Source organism: Lynx rufus, unplaced genomic scaffold (genome assembly GCF_022079265.1).
Source record: "Lynx rufus isolate CCGP_SWC_20201006 ecotype Redwood Valley unplaced genomic scaffold, mLynRuf1.p SCAF_4, whole genome shotgun sequence".
In the NCBI taxonomy this organism is placed as follows: Eukaryota; Metazoa; Chordata; class Mammalia; order Carnivora; family Felidae; genus Lynx; species Lynx rufus.
Genome location: NW_025814856.1, coordinates 57,615,102 through 57,627,784, shown reverse-complemented (window position 1 = coordinate 57,627,784; position 12,683 = coordinate 57,615,102). Strand labels below are relative to the sequence as shown.

General features: G+C 47.0%; 1 protein-coding gene across 1 annotated transcript in view; it reads left to right on the top strand.

Moving 5' to 3' along the window:
- The first annotated feature begins 9,609 nt into the window (after positions 1–9,609).
- EEFSEC (eukaryotic elongation factor, selenocysteine-tRNA specific) overlaps positions 9,610–12,683 on the top strand; it is a 250,282-nt gene continuing 247,208 nt past the window's right edge. The window contains exon 1 of the mRNA XM_047096360.1: positions 9,610–9,925. Coding sequence (XP_046952316.1) covers positions 9,610–9,925 — 316 coding nt within the window. The remainder of the gene's footprint in view (positions 9,926–12,683) is intronic.

Genomic DNA, 12,683 nt, shown 5'->3' with positions numbered 1-12,683 from the left:
TTGGTATTTCCTAAGTGATGGGAGCTGGAGGTCTATGATGTTAATAAGGTGGCTTTTGGACGGCACCTGAAGATGGAGGCTGGCTACCAAGAGAACCAGCCAAGTGATTAAAGGGTTGGAACTTTCAGTCCCATTCCCCTGGTCTCCAGGGAGATGAGAGGGGCTGGAGGTTAGATCAGTTGCCAATGACCAGTGATTAAACAATTGTGCTCATGTAATGAAGCCTCCAAAAAAACCCAAAAGGATTCAGAGAACTTGATGAACACGTGAAGATTTGGGGAGTATGATGTGCTTAGGCTTCAGGCTCTTTCCCCATACCTTGACCTATGTATCTCTTCATCTGGCAGTTGATCCATATCTTTTGATATCCTTTGCAAGCTTAAAAAACAAAATTCAACGGAGTAAATTTTAAAGATGTTATTAGCTATATTCAACAATTCACGAATCAGGCAGCATCCAATGAGCAGAAAGGATCTCCAAGGAGCCACACAAAATGAAAGGGGGCAGAAATAAGGAAGTCCCACTAGACAAAAGAAGTGGGTTGGTTATTACAAGGTTCCTTTCCTTTAGGGGATGCAGGGTCTATCAGGCAGATTATCTAGTGCTGATCAGACGATTCCTGATAAGGTTTAAGATTCCATTTCTTGGAGAACCAACGCTAATTAAGTCTTGGTTTGGTGATGTGGGGCTTAGCATAAGTGAGTCCATTTTGAGCTTAGTTTCTTGTTTTTAACAATTCCTCCCTTTTGATCAGACTCTCAGCCAAACTGAAGGATGTGATCAAAATGTAAGGCATCAGCACTCCTCCCAGCGGTTGCTCTAGAATCCTCCGTGTTTTGTTGAATTTTGTGGTATTCACAGGTCACAAAGTGAGGTTTGCGTTCTTGAAGTTAATCGTTCTCTTCATTCCTTTTCTGACAGTCTAGTCTTAGGGAGATCATTTGCATGGTGATCAATGGCTGGGAATGTGCATTTAAAGCTTTTGAGAGCGTATGTCACACCAAGGAGCCTACTATGCTTATTATAAGCAGAATAATTCCCAACATGTGGAGTGCACTTCAGAGCCATGGTCCCAAGATCCCAGCCAATCAGCAATAAGTCAAAGAAATACCCTGTTGAGGGAATCTCTTTTTAAAACTAATTGGCTTAGGGGCGCCTGGGTGGCGCAGTCGGTTAAGCGTCCAACTTCAGCCAGGTCATGATCTCGCGGTCCGTGAGTTCGAGCCCCGCGTCAGGCTCTGGGCTGATGGCTCGGAGCCTGGAGCCTGTTTCCGATTCTGTGTCTCCCTCTCTCTCTGCCCCTCCCCCGTTCATGCTCTGTCTCTCTCTGTCCCAAAAATAAATAAACGTTGAAAAAAAATTAAAAAAAACAAACAAAAACTAATTGGCTTATTCAGTGATCTTGGGTTTCCACATCCTCACCTACATTTGGAATTACACGCCTCTCTGATTATTGCCAACCTAATTGGCATGCTTGTTTTTTCTGCCCTAGGCTGATTTCTGAGGACAGAGCAGACAAAGAGAATTTTGCTGGCAACTTAGAGGTGGTACAAAGACATAAAACTAAATAATATTGATTTTTATAGTAAGAACATGAATGCCCTTCAAATTCTCTCTCAATAAGTCTTAGGGGGGCAGAGTGTAACTTTAACCCCTTTCTCTCCCTAAAGACTCTGAAACTAAGGTTTGTGTGGTTCCTGTGTACTTGTTGCAAGTGACAGTTTTTCTACATACAGGAAAATACTTTCATTTAAGTCAAAAGGTGGGTTAATTTAAAGAAACATATTAAGTGGTAGGTGGTACCTGGATAGGACATAAATTATGAAGATGGTGCACATCATTGGGGTTAAAGGAACCTAACATAAAACAAGGATCAGCTGGCAGGGAACAGAAGGATCCTGCGTGGATGATCTGGATTCAAATCCCGACGTTTTCTGAGCAAGTTATCTCTCTAGGTCTACTTCCCCGTGCTGTAAAACAGCAGTAACAACATGCATGTATGAGATTACTAAGAAAATTAAATGAGATCTTTTACAAGGGGCTCTAGCATTGGGAAGGGCACAGAAAGTGGTATCAGATCCTTGGAATATAGAGGCATGGCTTTCCGCCCCACCCTTGGATATTTGCCTTCTCTGTGTGTATCCTGGCCTTAGTGAATAATTTTGTCATGCTTTTTCAGCTGAAACAGTACCCCAGGGCACTCACAGGAACTGCTGTGGAGAGTAGAGGCGGAAGTCAGGCTGGGGACAGGGGTCAGGTTAGCAAGAGCTAGTCCTCTGTCTCCTATTGTAACCCCCTCTGCTGGGGACCAGTGTTTCCATTTCAGCAGGGCACATCCTACTGCAATGGGGAAACCTGGCGGTGGTGGCATCTGCTGAGTCCCAGTGTTAGCCTAGGAAAGCAGCTGGGGCCTGCAGCTCCTGAGCACCTGTGCTGGGGTCACACGGCAGTGGGGGCAGAGGTCAGGGTGGCCTGGATGAAAGCGGCAGATCTGAGCAGAAGACACACACTGAGGCTATTTACCGTGTAAGTCTTAGTGATCCTCGGGTCTAAGATGTGGAGCGAGCCCAGTAAAGGCCCCCTACACCTCTAATCAGGTGGGAGGGAATTAGGAGATATTCATTTATGCAACAAATATGAAAATAGACTCAGTACTCCAATTAAATGCTTGCATTCATTTCCTGTTGCTGTGGTAACAAATTGCCACAAACTTAGTGGCTTCAGCCAACACACATTTATTCTCTTACGGTTCTGGAGACCAATGTCCAAAATGGGTCTTAATGGGCTAAAATCCAGGTGTTGGCAAGGCTTCATTCCCTTCTGGAGGATCTAGGGGAGAATCCACTGCCTGCCTTTTCCAGCTTCATTCCTGGCTTCATGTCTGTCTTCCGTCTTCAAAGACAGTAATGGCCAGTGGGGCCTTTCTCATGACGCCATCTCTCTGAATCTGACCCCCCTGCTTTCCTCTGATAAGGACTCTTGTGATTTCATCAGGCCCGCAGGATAATACAGGATAACCTCCCCTTTTCAAGATCCTTAACTGAATCACACCTGCAAAGTCCTCTTTACCATGTAGGATAACATACTCACAGGTTCTCACAGGATACATACTTACAGGATAACATACTCACATACTCAAAGGACATGGACATCTTTGGAGGCCCATTATTCTGCCATGGCCAGGCTCCCCTCATGGGATCCCATCATAGCCCAGACCGATTTCTATAGGTTTTAGTCCAGTGTCAGAGAGCACACTTTTGTATTGTTTGCCCTGGAAACAATTCCAGGGTTTTCTCCAGTTGTGCTAACTGGGTCACATGCTCACTACCCAACCAATTGCTATGGCTGGTGGACTGGACCTGAGTCTCAGTCTCACTCTGGAACTAAGTGGAGTCAGTCCCCATAGTGATCTGGAGGAGAGAAGGTGTGATGCCTCCAAGGAAAATCATGGAGGCTTTCAGGAAAAGAGGGAGTGGATGATGGCCAATATACACTATAATGATCTTGTAAAACATTATGATGTCCATATGTAGGCAGAAGAAAGGGTGAGTCACACAGCCAGCATGAGGTAGGGCTATGATTTGAAATTGTGTGGGACCAGTTCTTGCCAGGACATTCTCTTCCTCACCCTGTGTCTAATGTGGCATTAGAAGATCTGTTTAGTGCTGGCAATGTCATGTAGCACACAGCTGGTGGCCTGAGTGACAATCTCATTCGAGGTTAATATAGGACATTTTGAGGAAGGTACATGGTTAACACAATCACTGGCAAGGTAGATACCCTCAGAGAAAAGGGAAATTTCCATTTCACTCCTAAAAGAATCTTTAGAAGCCAAAACCTAAATCAAAGAGCAAAGTATAATAACTTCCTCTGGGCAAATTTATAATTAATCCTGGATTAATTGGCCTTAATGAAGTTGAATTAATTACTAGCTGCTTGTAAAGAACTTTGAACTACCTTAGTACAAAATGGCATTAAAGAAACAGAAAGGAACCAGCATCGCATTAACATTAAGAACAAATCCCAAATAATCGCAATTCTGCAGGCCGTTTCCTGTCAATCATTTCCCAGGGACCATGCTCAGCCTGTGAAACTGTGGGGGACCCTGGAATCTGCCACAGAGAAGGATGTATTTGTGGACTGGAAGTTTGGGGGTGAGTCCAAGAAACAGGAACATTTGCCTGTGTCAGGCCCTGGGCAATCAAAGATGTATAAGGGATCCTCAGCTTACTAGGATGCTGGTGTGGGAGTGTAGGGGGGCGGGGGGGAGGAAGGGTGGCTTCAGAGCACCAGCCTGGCTTAAAGCAAACTCAACTCAGTGGAATTGATGTCAGGGCGGAGACAAAATTGACAACAGAGGGGCATGATGTGATTTGTATTTTGTTGGTGATAGCACCCCAGTTCCCATAGGGAGCTTGCCCCACTTTCCTCCTGGTGCTTGGAGTGAGCTCGTGACTTACACCTGGCTAGGCAGAGCATTTAATTACTCTGCTTGGTGCAAGGACACACAACTTTATCAGGGACAATGAGACCTGATGTGGGGAGTTGGAGTTGCTGAGGCTGTAAGGATAGAGGTGCTGGCAGCTGTCTTGTCACCATGAGGAGAGAACGTGCCTGGAAATGGAAGAAACCCAGAGGAGGGAAGAACAAAGCTGGTGGCTCTGTGCCATCGTCTGAGCCCCTGGGTGAAGCCGACATGAAAATGGGCTCTTCCTCTAGACTTTTTAGTTAGGTTTATTTATTTAACTCAACAAACATAATACAGCACTTATTATATACCAGGCATTGTTCTAGGTGCTACACAAATACCACTTCATATAATCCTTGCAACTCTGTGAGTTAGGAACTATGATGTCCTCCTACTTCACAAATGAGGGAACTGAGGCACAAAGAGATTTTGTAACTTGCCTGAGACTATGCAACTTTCAAACAGCGGAGGTGGGATTCAAGCATGAGCACACAGCTGCTAGGGCCTGTACTTTTAACTATACCACGGGCCAGTGAATTTCCTTTTTGTTCTGTTTTGTTTCAGTCAGTTTCATGGAGGGTTTTTGTCATTTACTTCCTCAAACTGTGACTAGTGCGGAACATAATAAGGAGGAAGCTTCCTGAAGTTGTGGCAGGCCAAAGGCATAGCTGTTGGGTGAGTGTGGGGCAAGGTGGATTGGCACTGTCCATTCGCAGGATTGCACAGGTTCTTGGGGGCCAGAGAGGAGCGTGGCAGGTATGGGGCGGGGTGACAAGTCCGTCTACAGTTAACAGTGAGAAGCATTTATAACTCTCCAACTAAGGACTAAAAATTAAAGGATCTTAGTCCCACTGGTGTCTTTAGGACATTATTTTACTTTTAATTTATTTTTAAGAGAGAGAGAGAGGAACCAGGTGCAAGGGAGGGAGGGGAAGAGGGAGAGGGAGGGAGAGAGTCTTAAATAGGCTCCACGTTTAGCTTGGAGCCCGACGCAGGGCTCGATATCACGCCTATGAGATCATGATCTGAGCCGAAACCAAGAGTCGGATGCTTAACCGACTGAGCCACCCAGGCGCCCTGACATTATTTTACATTAAAAAAAATTTACTTGTTTATTGAATAGGTAATACTCTTGCATAATTTAAAAGTCAAAACTGCCAATGCACCTCCAGTAAAATGTCTTCCTGTCTTTCAGTGGATGAACGGGTAAGCAAATGGTGGTCCGTCCACTCAGTGGAATACTACACAACCACAAGAAGGCAATCATGATATGGTGACATGTGGCCACATGGACGAATCTCAAATGCACTATACTAGGGGTGCAGGAACAAGGTGCAGGAACAAGGAAGTTACACCAGGCATTGACTGGTTTAAGATTCCATTTCTCGGAGAGCCAAATTTGTAACTAAGTTAATGCTCAGTTTGGTGACACAGGGCTTCGCATAAGTGACTCCATTTTGTGCCAGTTGTGGTGTTTTTAACAGGGTTGAGGTTCAGGGCAGGCTGTCCCCAAATATGTCACTTTGGCATATGGATTATTCGGAATTAAAGTACTTAGGACACAGTGCAATAAAACCATGCTGGCCCTCTTTTGTCTCCCTGAAAGCAGGAAATAAATTTCCCACACGAAGGGTACCCAGGTAGAAGACATCCTTATCGCCAGAGATGGGGAATTCAGGGCCCAGAAGGCTGTATAAATAAACCTCGTTTACTTCTTCGCTAATTTGCTATGCTAAGCCCAAGTTTCTTTTTCTTGTCGATTCTTCACAAATGTATTATTTCTTTATCTAAAACATAAAAAAAGCTGTCTGCTCTAGTCACTTCTTTGAGTCTCATATTTTTGTGAGTTCTCATATGTACAAAACCAAATTTGCCTGGCTAACTTGTGAATCTGTCTTATATCAATTTAATTATTAGGTTAGCCACAGAATCTAGGAGGGAAGAAGGGTAAAGTTTTCTCTTACAATTCAACTCAGTTCTGACACTATGTGCCTGAAGCTAGCATCAGCTTCCGTATGTTAAGGGCTCAGTCCTATGAGACTGTACCCAACCTGTTCAGCAGACAACTGCAAGTTTAGTTTGTCACCACACTTCTGAGGACCGGCTCTAAATCAGAAGTTCCAATGACCCCTTCCTCAAATTTGATTAATTTGCTACAGCAGCTCACAGAATTCAGAGAAACAACTTACTACGGGGTTACAAGTTCATTACAAAAGGATTGGGGTTCCTGGGTGGCTCAGTTGGTTAAGCGTCCAACTTCGGCTCAGGTCATGATCTCACGGTTTGTGGGTTCGAGCCCCGCGTCAGGCTGTGTGCTGACAGCTTGGAGCCTGGGGCCTGCTTCAGATTCCTTGTCTCCCTCTCTCTCTGCCCCTCCCCTGCTTACGCTCTCTATCAAAAATAAAAATAAACACATAAAAAAAGGGATTTAACTCAGAAACTGCCAGAAAGAAGAGATACATAGGTCAAAATATGTGGGAAGGGGCATGGGGCTTCCATGCTTTATCTGAGCTCACCAGAAGTGAACCCGGAAGTTCTCTGAACTCCGCCCTTTTGGAATTTTAGGGAGGCATCATTACACAAGCATGATTGACTAAATCATTGGCCACTGGTGATTGATTCCATTTCCAGCTCCTCTTTTTACCCCTCCCCAGGGGTCAGGTGAAAAGTCCCAACTCTAATCACTTGGTTGGCTCCCCTGGCAGCCAGCCCCCATCGTTAGGTGCTTTCCAAAAGTCACCTCAGTAACATAACAAAAGACACCTCATTCTCATCACAGGAAGTTCCAAGGGTTTTTGGAGCTCTGTGCCAGGCGCAGGAGGGAGACCTGATAAATAGTTCTTTTTTTTTTTTTAATGTTTATTTATTTTTGAGAGAGAGAGAGCAGGGGAGGGGCAGAGGGAGAGGGAGACAGAGGATCCGAGGTGGACTCTGTGCTGATGGCATAGAGCCCAACGCAGGGCTTGAACCCACGAACCTTGAGATCACGACCTGAACTAAAGTCAGATGCTCAACTGACTGAGCCACCCAGGCACCCTATGAAATAAATACTTCTTTTTCTTATTAAGTTTATGTATTTATTTTGAGAGAGACAAGAGATAGCACCAGTGGGGGAGGGGCAGAGAGCAAGGGATACCAAGAATCCCAAACAGGTTCCCAGCTGCCAGCGCAGAGCCCAACGAGGAGCTGAACCCATGAATCTGTGAAATCATGACCTGAGCCAAAACCAAGAGTTAGACACTTAACCGACTGAGTCACCCTTGTGTCCCTAAAATATTTCTTATTATAAATCACAGTATCACAGCCTATAATTGACTCTCCAGAGCTTTTGCCTGCGACATTTTAGAAGGCCACATGTTCGGAGGCACCTGGGTGGCTCAGTCAGTTAAGCGTCTGAATTCGGCTCAGGTCATGATCTCGCAGTTCGTGGGTTCGAGCCCCACATTGGGCTCTGTGCTGACAGCTCAGAACCTGGAGCCTGCTTTGGATTCTGTGTCTCCCTCTCTTTCTCTGCCCTTCCCCCGCTCATGCTCTGTCTCTCTGTCTCTCAAAAGTAAATAAACATTAAAAAAAATTAGAAGGCCATTTGTTCAAACTAAAATTATACTGGGAAAGACATATTCAGAGTAAGATTACCATGCGGCTTCTTTCCTGTCTGGGTATTTTGTGTGCAAGCACCTAGCAGTACCTTTTCCATCAGTGAGTGCCATGTGCCCGACCAAAGTGTCTTATCTGGCCCTTCTTTAAACCCCTGCCCTCCGTCTTCATCCTATGTTGTGCACGTGTTTTCTCAAGTGGCAGTTGCTTGGTGTTAGCTATCCTAACACATGCCCTCCTCTTCCCTGTGCAGCAGGATGGACTGACCAACCGTGTCTGTTTACCTCGGGGACCCTATTGCTGCTAATGCAGGGCCTGGACCACAGGAGGCATCAGGGAGCAGTTACTGCCAAGTGTGAATATATCAGAGCACGGCCTAGCTCATTACAGACGGCAAACTGGCAGTCAGGCAGAATGGAGTAGATTCTGTGCTTGGCTATCTACCATAGTGTTTCAATTAAAAGCTAAATTAGTTGTTGACATGTAAAAAGTCAGATTTCATATAGAAATGCTCCCTTCTCTTGAAAAATGGGAAGATGGGCGATGCTGGGCTAGCATTCCTGCCTGGTACCAATTGTCTGGAGGTGAGCAGTGGCTTCCTCTATGCAGCACATGCTGTTCCTGTCTCCAGTCTCCACACTTGCTGGCATTTTAAGTCCAAGAGTTTTAGTCTTGCTAATCTCTCTCCTTGAGTCAGGTGCCTAGCCAGTGAAGACACCTGCTTGTGAACCCTGGTTGGTGACCGTGGTTGACAATCTTTTTAGTGGTTCCAGACACTTCAAGCATCCCTTGAGAGTTATGTACTCCCCAGTACAAGCACATGCACATAACATTTTACGTACAATTTGGAGCTCTACAGCCTGTCCTGAGGCCAGGCTATAGACTTCCAGGGTCAGAAGATGACAGCCCTTCATCTTCTAAGTCTTTCCCAGATTCTCCCAGGGCTGGCTCCTTCTCAACATTCCAGCCTCAGCTCAGTCAGCAACTGGAGAGAGGTCTTCCCTGACCGTTTATTGTAAATTAGCTGTCCTCCCTTCCCCTGGTGCTCTAGTCCTTTTAATCTCTGCTTTTATTTTCCCTGGAAGGCTTCTCACTTTCTGAAAGGGTCTGGTTCCAGGCTCACCTATTTAGTGTCTGACTCCCACCCCCGCCCAAATACAGTGTAACGTGGAGAGAGCGCCGTATCCCAGTACCGTGAATAAGCAGTGCCTGGTACCCAGGGGGCAATTGACAAGGGCTTGTTAAAATGAAGGAATGGATGGATGGACGGATCCACCCAATCTTGGACTCCTCGAGGCTTCGGGGGGCAGGAGCCAGGTGAGAGTACAGCCTCACGGTCGGCGACCCCGGTCAAGTTCGACCCCGGGGCTCTCTCCTCCAGTGCCAGGCAGCGCCCGCGGGCGCCGAGAGGGCGGAAGCTTCGGGGCCGGAACGGGCGTGCCCGGCGCGAGGGTTGCGGGGGGGGCGGCTTAACCGGCCGGACCGCAGCGGCGGCCGCGGGAGGGGCGGGTCGGGCGGGCGGCGGCGGCGGTGGCGGCGGCGGCATGGCAGGGCGGCGGGTGAACGTGAACGTGGGCGTGCTGGGCCACATCGACAGCGGCAAGACGGCGCTGGCGCGGGCGCTGAGCACCACGGCCTCCACCGCCGCCTTCGACAAGCAGCCGCAGAGCCGCGAGCGCGGCATCACGCTCGACTTGGGCTTCTCGTGCTTCTCGGTGCCTCTGCCCGCGCGCCTGCGGGCGGCGCTGCCCGCGCCCCCGGCGGCGCCCGGAGCCGAGCCCGAGCCCGGCGAGCCGCAGCTTCAGGTCACGCTGGTCGACTGCCCCGGGCACGCCTCCCTCATCCGGACCATCATTGGCGGTGAGCGCGGGCCGGGGCGGGAGCCGGGCTCGGGGACGCTGGGCGGAGCGGCCGGGCCCCGTGGTCCGAGCTCGCCCGAGCCGCTGCCGGGGAAGGGAGGTGGCCTCACCTCACGGCCGGGGCCACCCAGGTCGCGAGAGGCGGACGGGACGCGCCCGAGGCTCCGCAGCAAGGGAGCGGAGGCCCTGGGACTCGAACTCGTGGCCTGGCTGACTTGGAAGCTCTAACCACCCACAACGACCGCGCAGGAAGGTGCCTTCCTTAAAGTTTTTGGTTTTGTTTTTTTGGTTTATTAATTTTTTTTAGAAGATAAGTTTGTAATACACGAACTAGTAAGAAAACACAAAGACTGCAAAAAGGGTATATGTCAAAAGTGTCAAAAAAAGAAGTCTCCACTCTTCAGTTCTTTGGTCTCCTGGTTCCCATTTCCAGAGTCAGCCGCTGTTCCCCGTTCCTTGTATCATTTCAGAAAAACCCCGTAAGGACAAGCATACCCATGTGTATGTAAACCCCCTTTCTCTTCCTTTTCTTCACAAAATGGTAACACCATATACACTATTTTACTCAACGCGAAGAGTTCCATGTCAGTACACACAAAGCTACATAATTTTTAAAGGTCATATAAAATTCCTTTGTGCGCTGGTACCAACGTTTTCTTAACTCTTAATGATGGACGTTTATCTCGTTTCCAGTTTTTGCTAATGATGCTTCGGTGAATTTTCTAGAACAAGTCTGGTGGGGGTGCTAACATATCTGTAGAATTAGCTCCTGAAACTGAACTGGTTTGGGGCAAAGGGCAGAGTGCATTTTCAGTCATAATGGGTACTGCCGAAATGCCCTTAGAAGATGTACCATTTAATTAATGTTTAATTATACAGATAATACATAAATACATTCTGCTTGTGAAATACACCATTACAAATTAGGCTAAAGTCCCCTAATGACCTCTCCTATTTCTCCAGAGGAAGCTGCTATCATACCTTTGTGGATTATTTTTCTGGACGCATTTTGCCAAAGTTAAATCTATGGACAGGGCTTTAAAACTTGTTCTGTTTTTCAGATGAAAATGAAGAATTCGTATAAGCACATGGCACACAAGGGTGTATAGCTAAAAGAAGTCTTTTTCTTCACTGCTGACCCGAGTACTTGGTTATCTTGTTTTCCATTGCCTTCTGTTTCTTTCCAATGATATGATATTCTCTACACCTACAAGCACATATGGAAATATACATTAGGAAGATAGTTTCATTGGCTTGGTGGCAGATGGCTTCATTGGTCGCTGGGCCTATGGGGTCCCAGCTGCAGTGATGAGTGTGTTAAGTACTTTCATCTCTGTTCCCTACCAGTTGTTCCATTCTGTAGGCAGTCTGAGGTCATTACTCCATTTTATAGTAGAGGAAATGAAGGCTCAGAGAAGAGACCTGCCCAAGGTCACTCTGCCTAAAGTCTTCAATTCATGTCTCAGTCATCAGATGACTACCCTTTTCTCTTCCCCCCTCCTTATAACTGAATTCTGTTTGGTCAGTCATGTCCAAGCACATTTTAAGACATGTACTCTGAGCCAGTCTAGGTTGGAGATGGAAGAGACAGGTTAAAATAAAACAAGAAGGCACTTTTTTTTTTTTTTTTTTTAGTGACTAGTGTAGGTGAATAGCGAAGGACATACTTTTGGAGTCAGAGCCAGGCTTGAGGTCTGGCTTTCTCCTTTACTGTGTGACCACGGAACCTAATTTTGGAGGTTCTACACACTAGCACATGCAGTTCTTTATTTTGGCTTCGCTTTTCTCGTGTGTTTGCCACTTCCCAGGTGAACCCTGCAAGGAGTGTGGCGGTTTCCATTTAATAGCTGAAGAAATTGGGACTGTGGGAAGGCTGCTGGTAAATAGCACAGCCCAGGTCCTCCTGATCCCAAAGCCGGAGCTCTTTTACCTGCTTCCCCATGTCACTTCACACTACCCCTGCCCCCTTCTAATGTATGCATTTATGAAGAGCCTCTTTGTAGGACAAAATGTTTCATGCACCAGCCTTATCCCATATAACCAAATGATAACCCCCAAGGATTTGGCAGGTCCTTAGTTTGGTCTACAGTTAGCAGGTCTCCTACAGTTGTAAAACTGTAGAAGAAAAGAAGAGGGATTTTTTTCTCTTCCTGTACCTACATTGTGGCTCTTCTTACTTCCTGAGTGAGGAGACTTTCCTTATCTTCTTATAGGCGTTAAAATGTGACCTGAACGCAGTGGAATGGTGAGACCGAGGCTGCCACTATCCTTCCTTCAATAGAGCAGATTCCCACCCTTTTCGGAGAAATGAGGAAAAATGAGGGGAAGGACACGCACATTTGAGTACCTGCTCTGGCCCATGCTTGTTGCTAAGAACTTGCATGTGTGCAACAACCCTAAGGGGTGCCTGTTTTTCAGATAAAGAAACCGAGGCTTGGGAAGTAAAGTGCCCTGGGCTGGTGTTTACCTGACTCTGCTGCTGCTAACCTGGATCTGGTTAATACCATTGCTTATCATCCTAACTTATAAATCCACAGCCATCTCTGCCTTCATGAGACGCTCCAGCGGCTGAGTCCCTGCTTCTGACAGCTGGACTCCTACAATGCTGGGCCTGCACTTCTCGCCTGTTTGCCCTCCATTTCCACGCCGTAGGCAGTGAGCCTCCGTCTTCAGAGGCTCATCAGATCATGTCAACCCTCAGCTCCAACACTTCCCAGTGGCTTCTCTTTGTGCTTCGAGTAAAACCCAGCCTCTTCTTT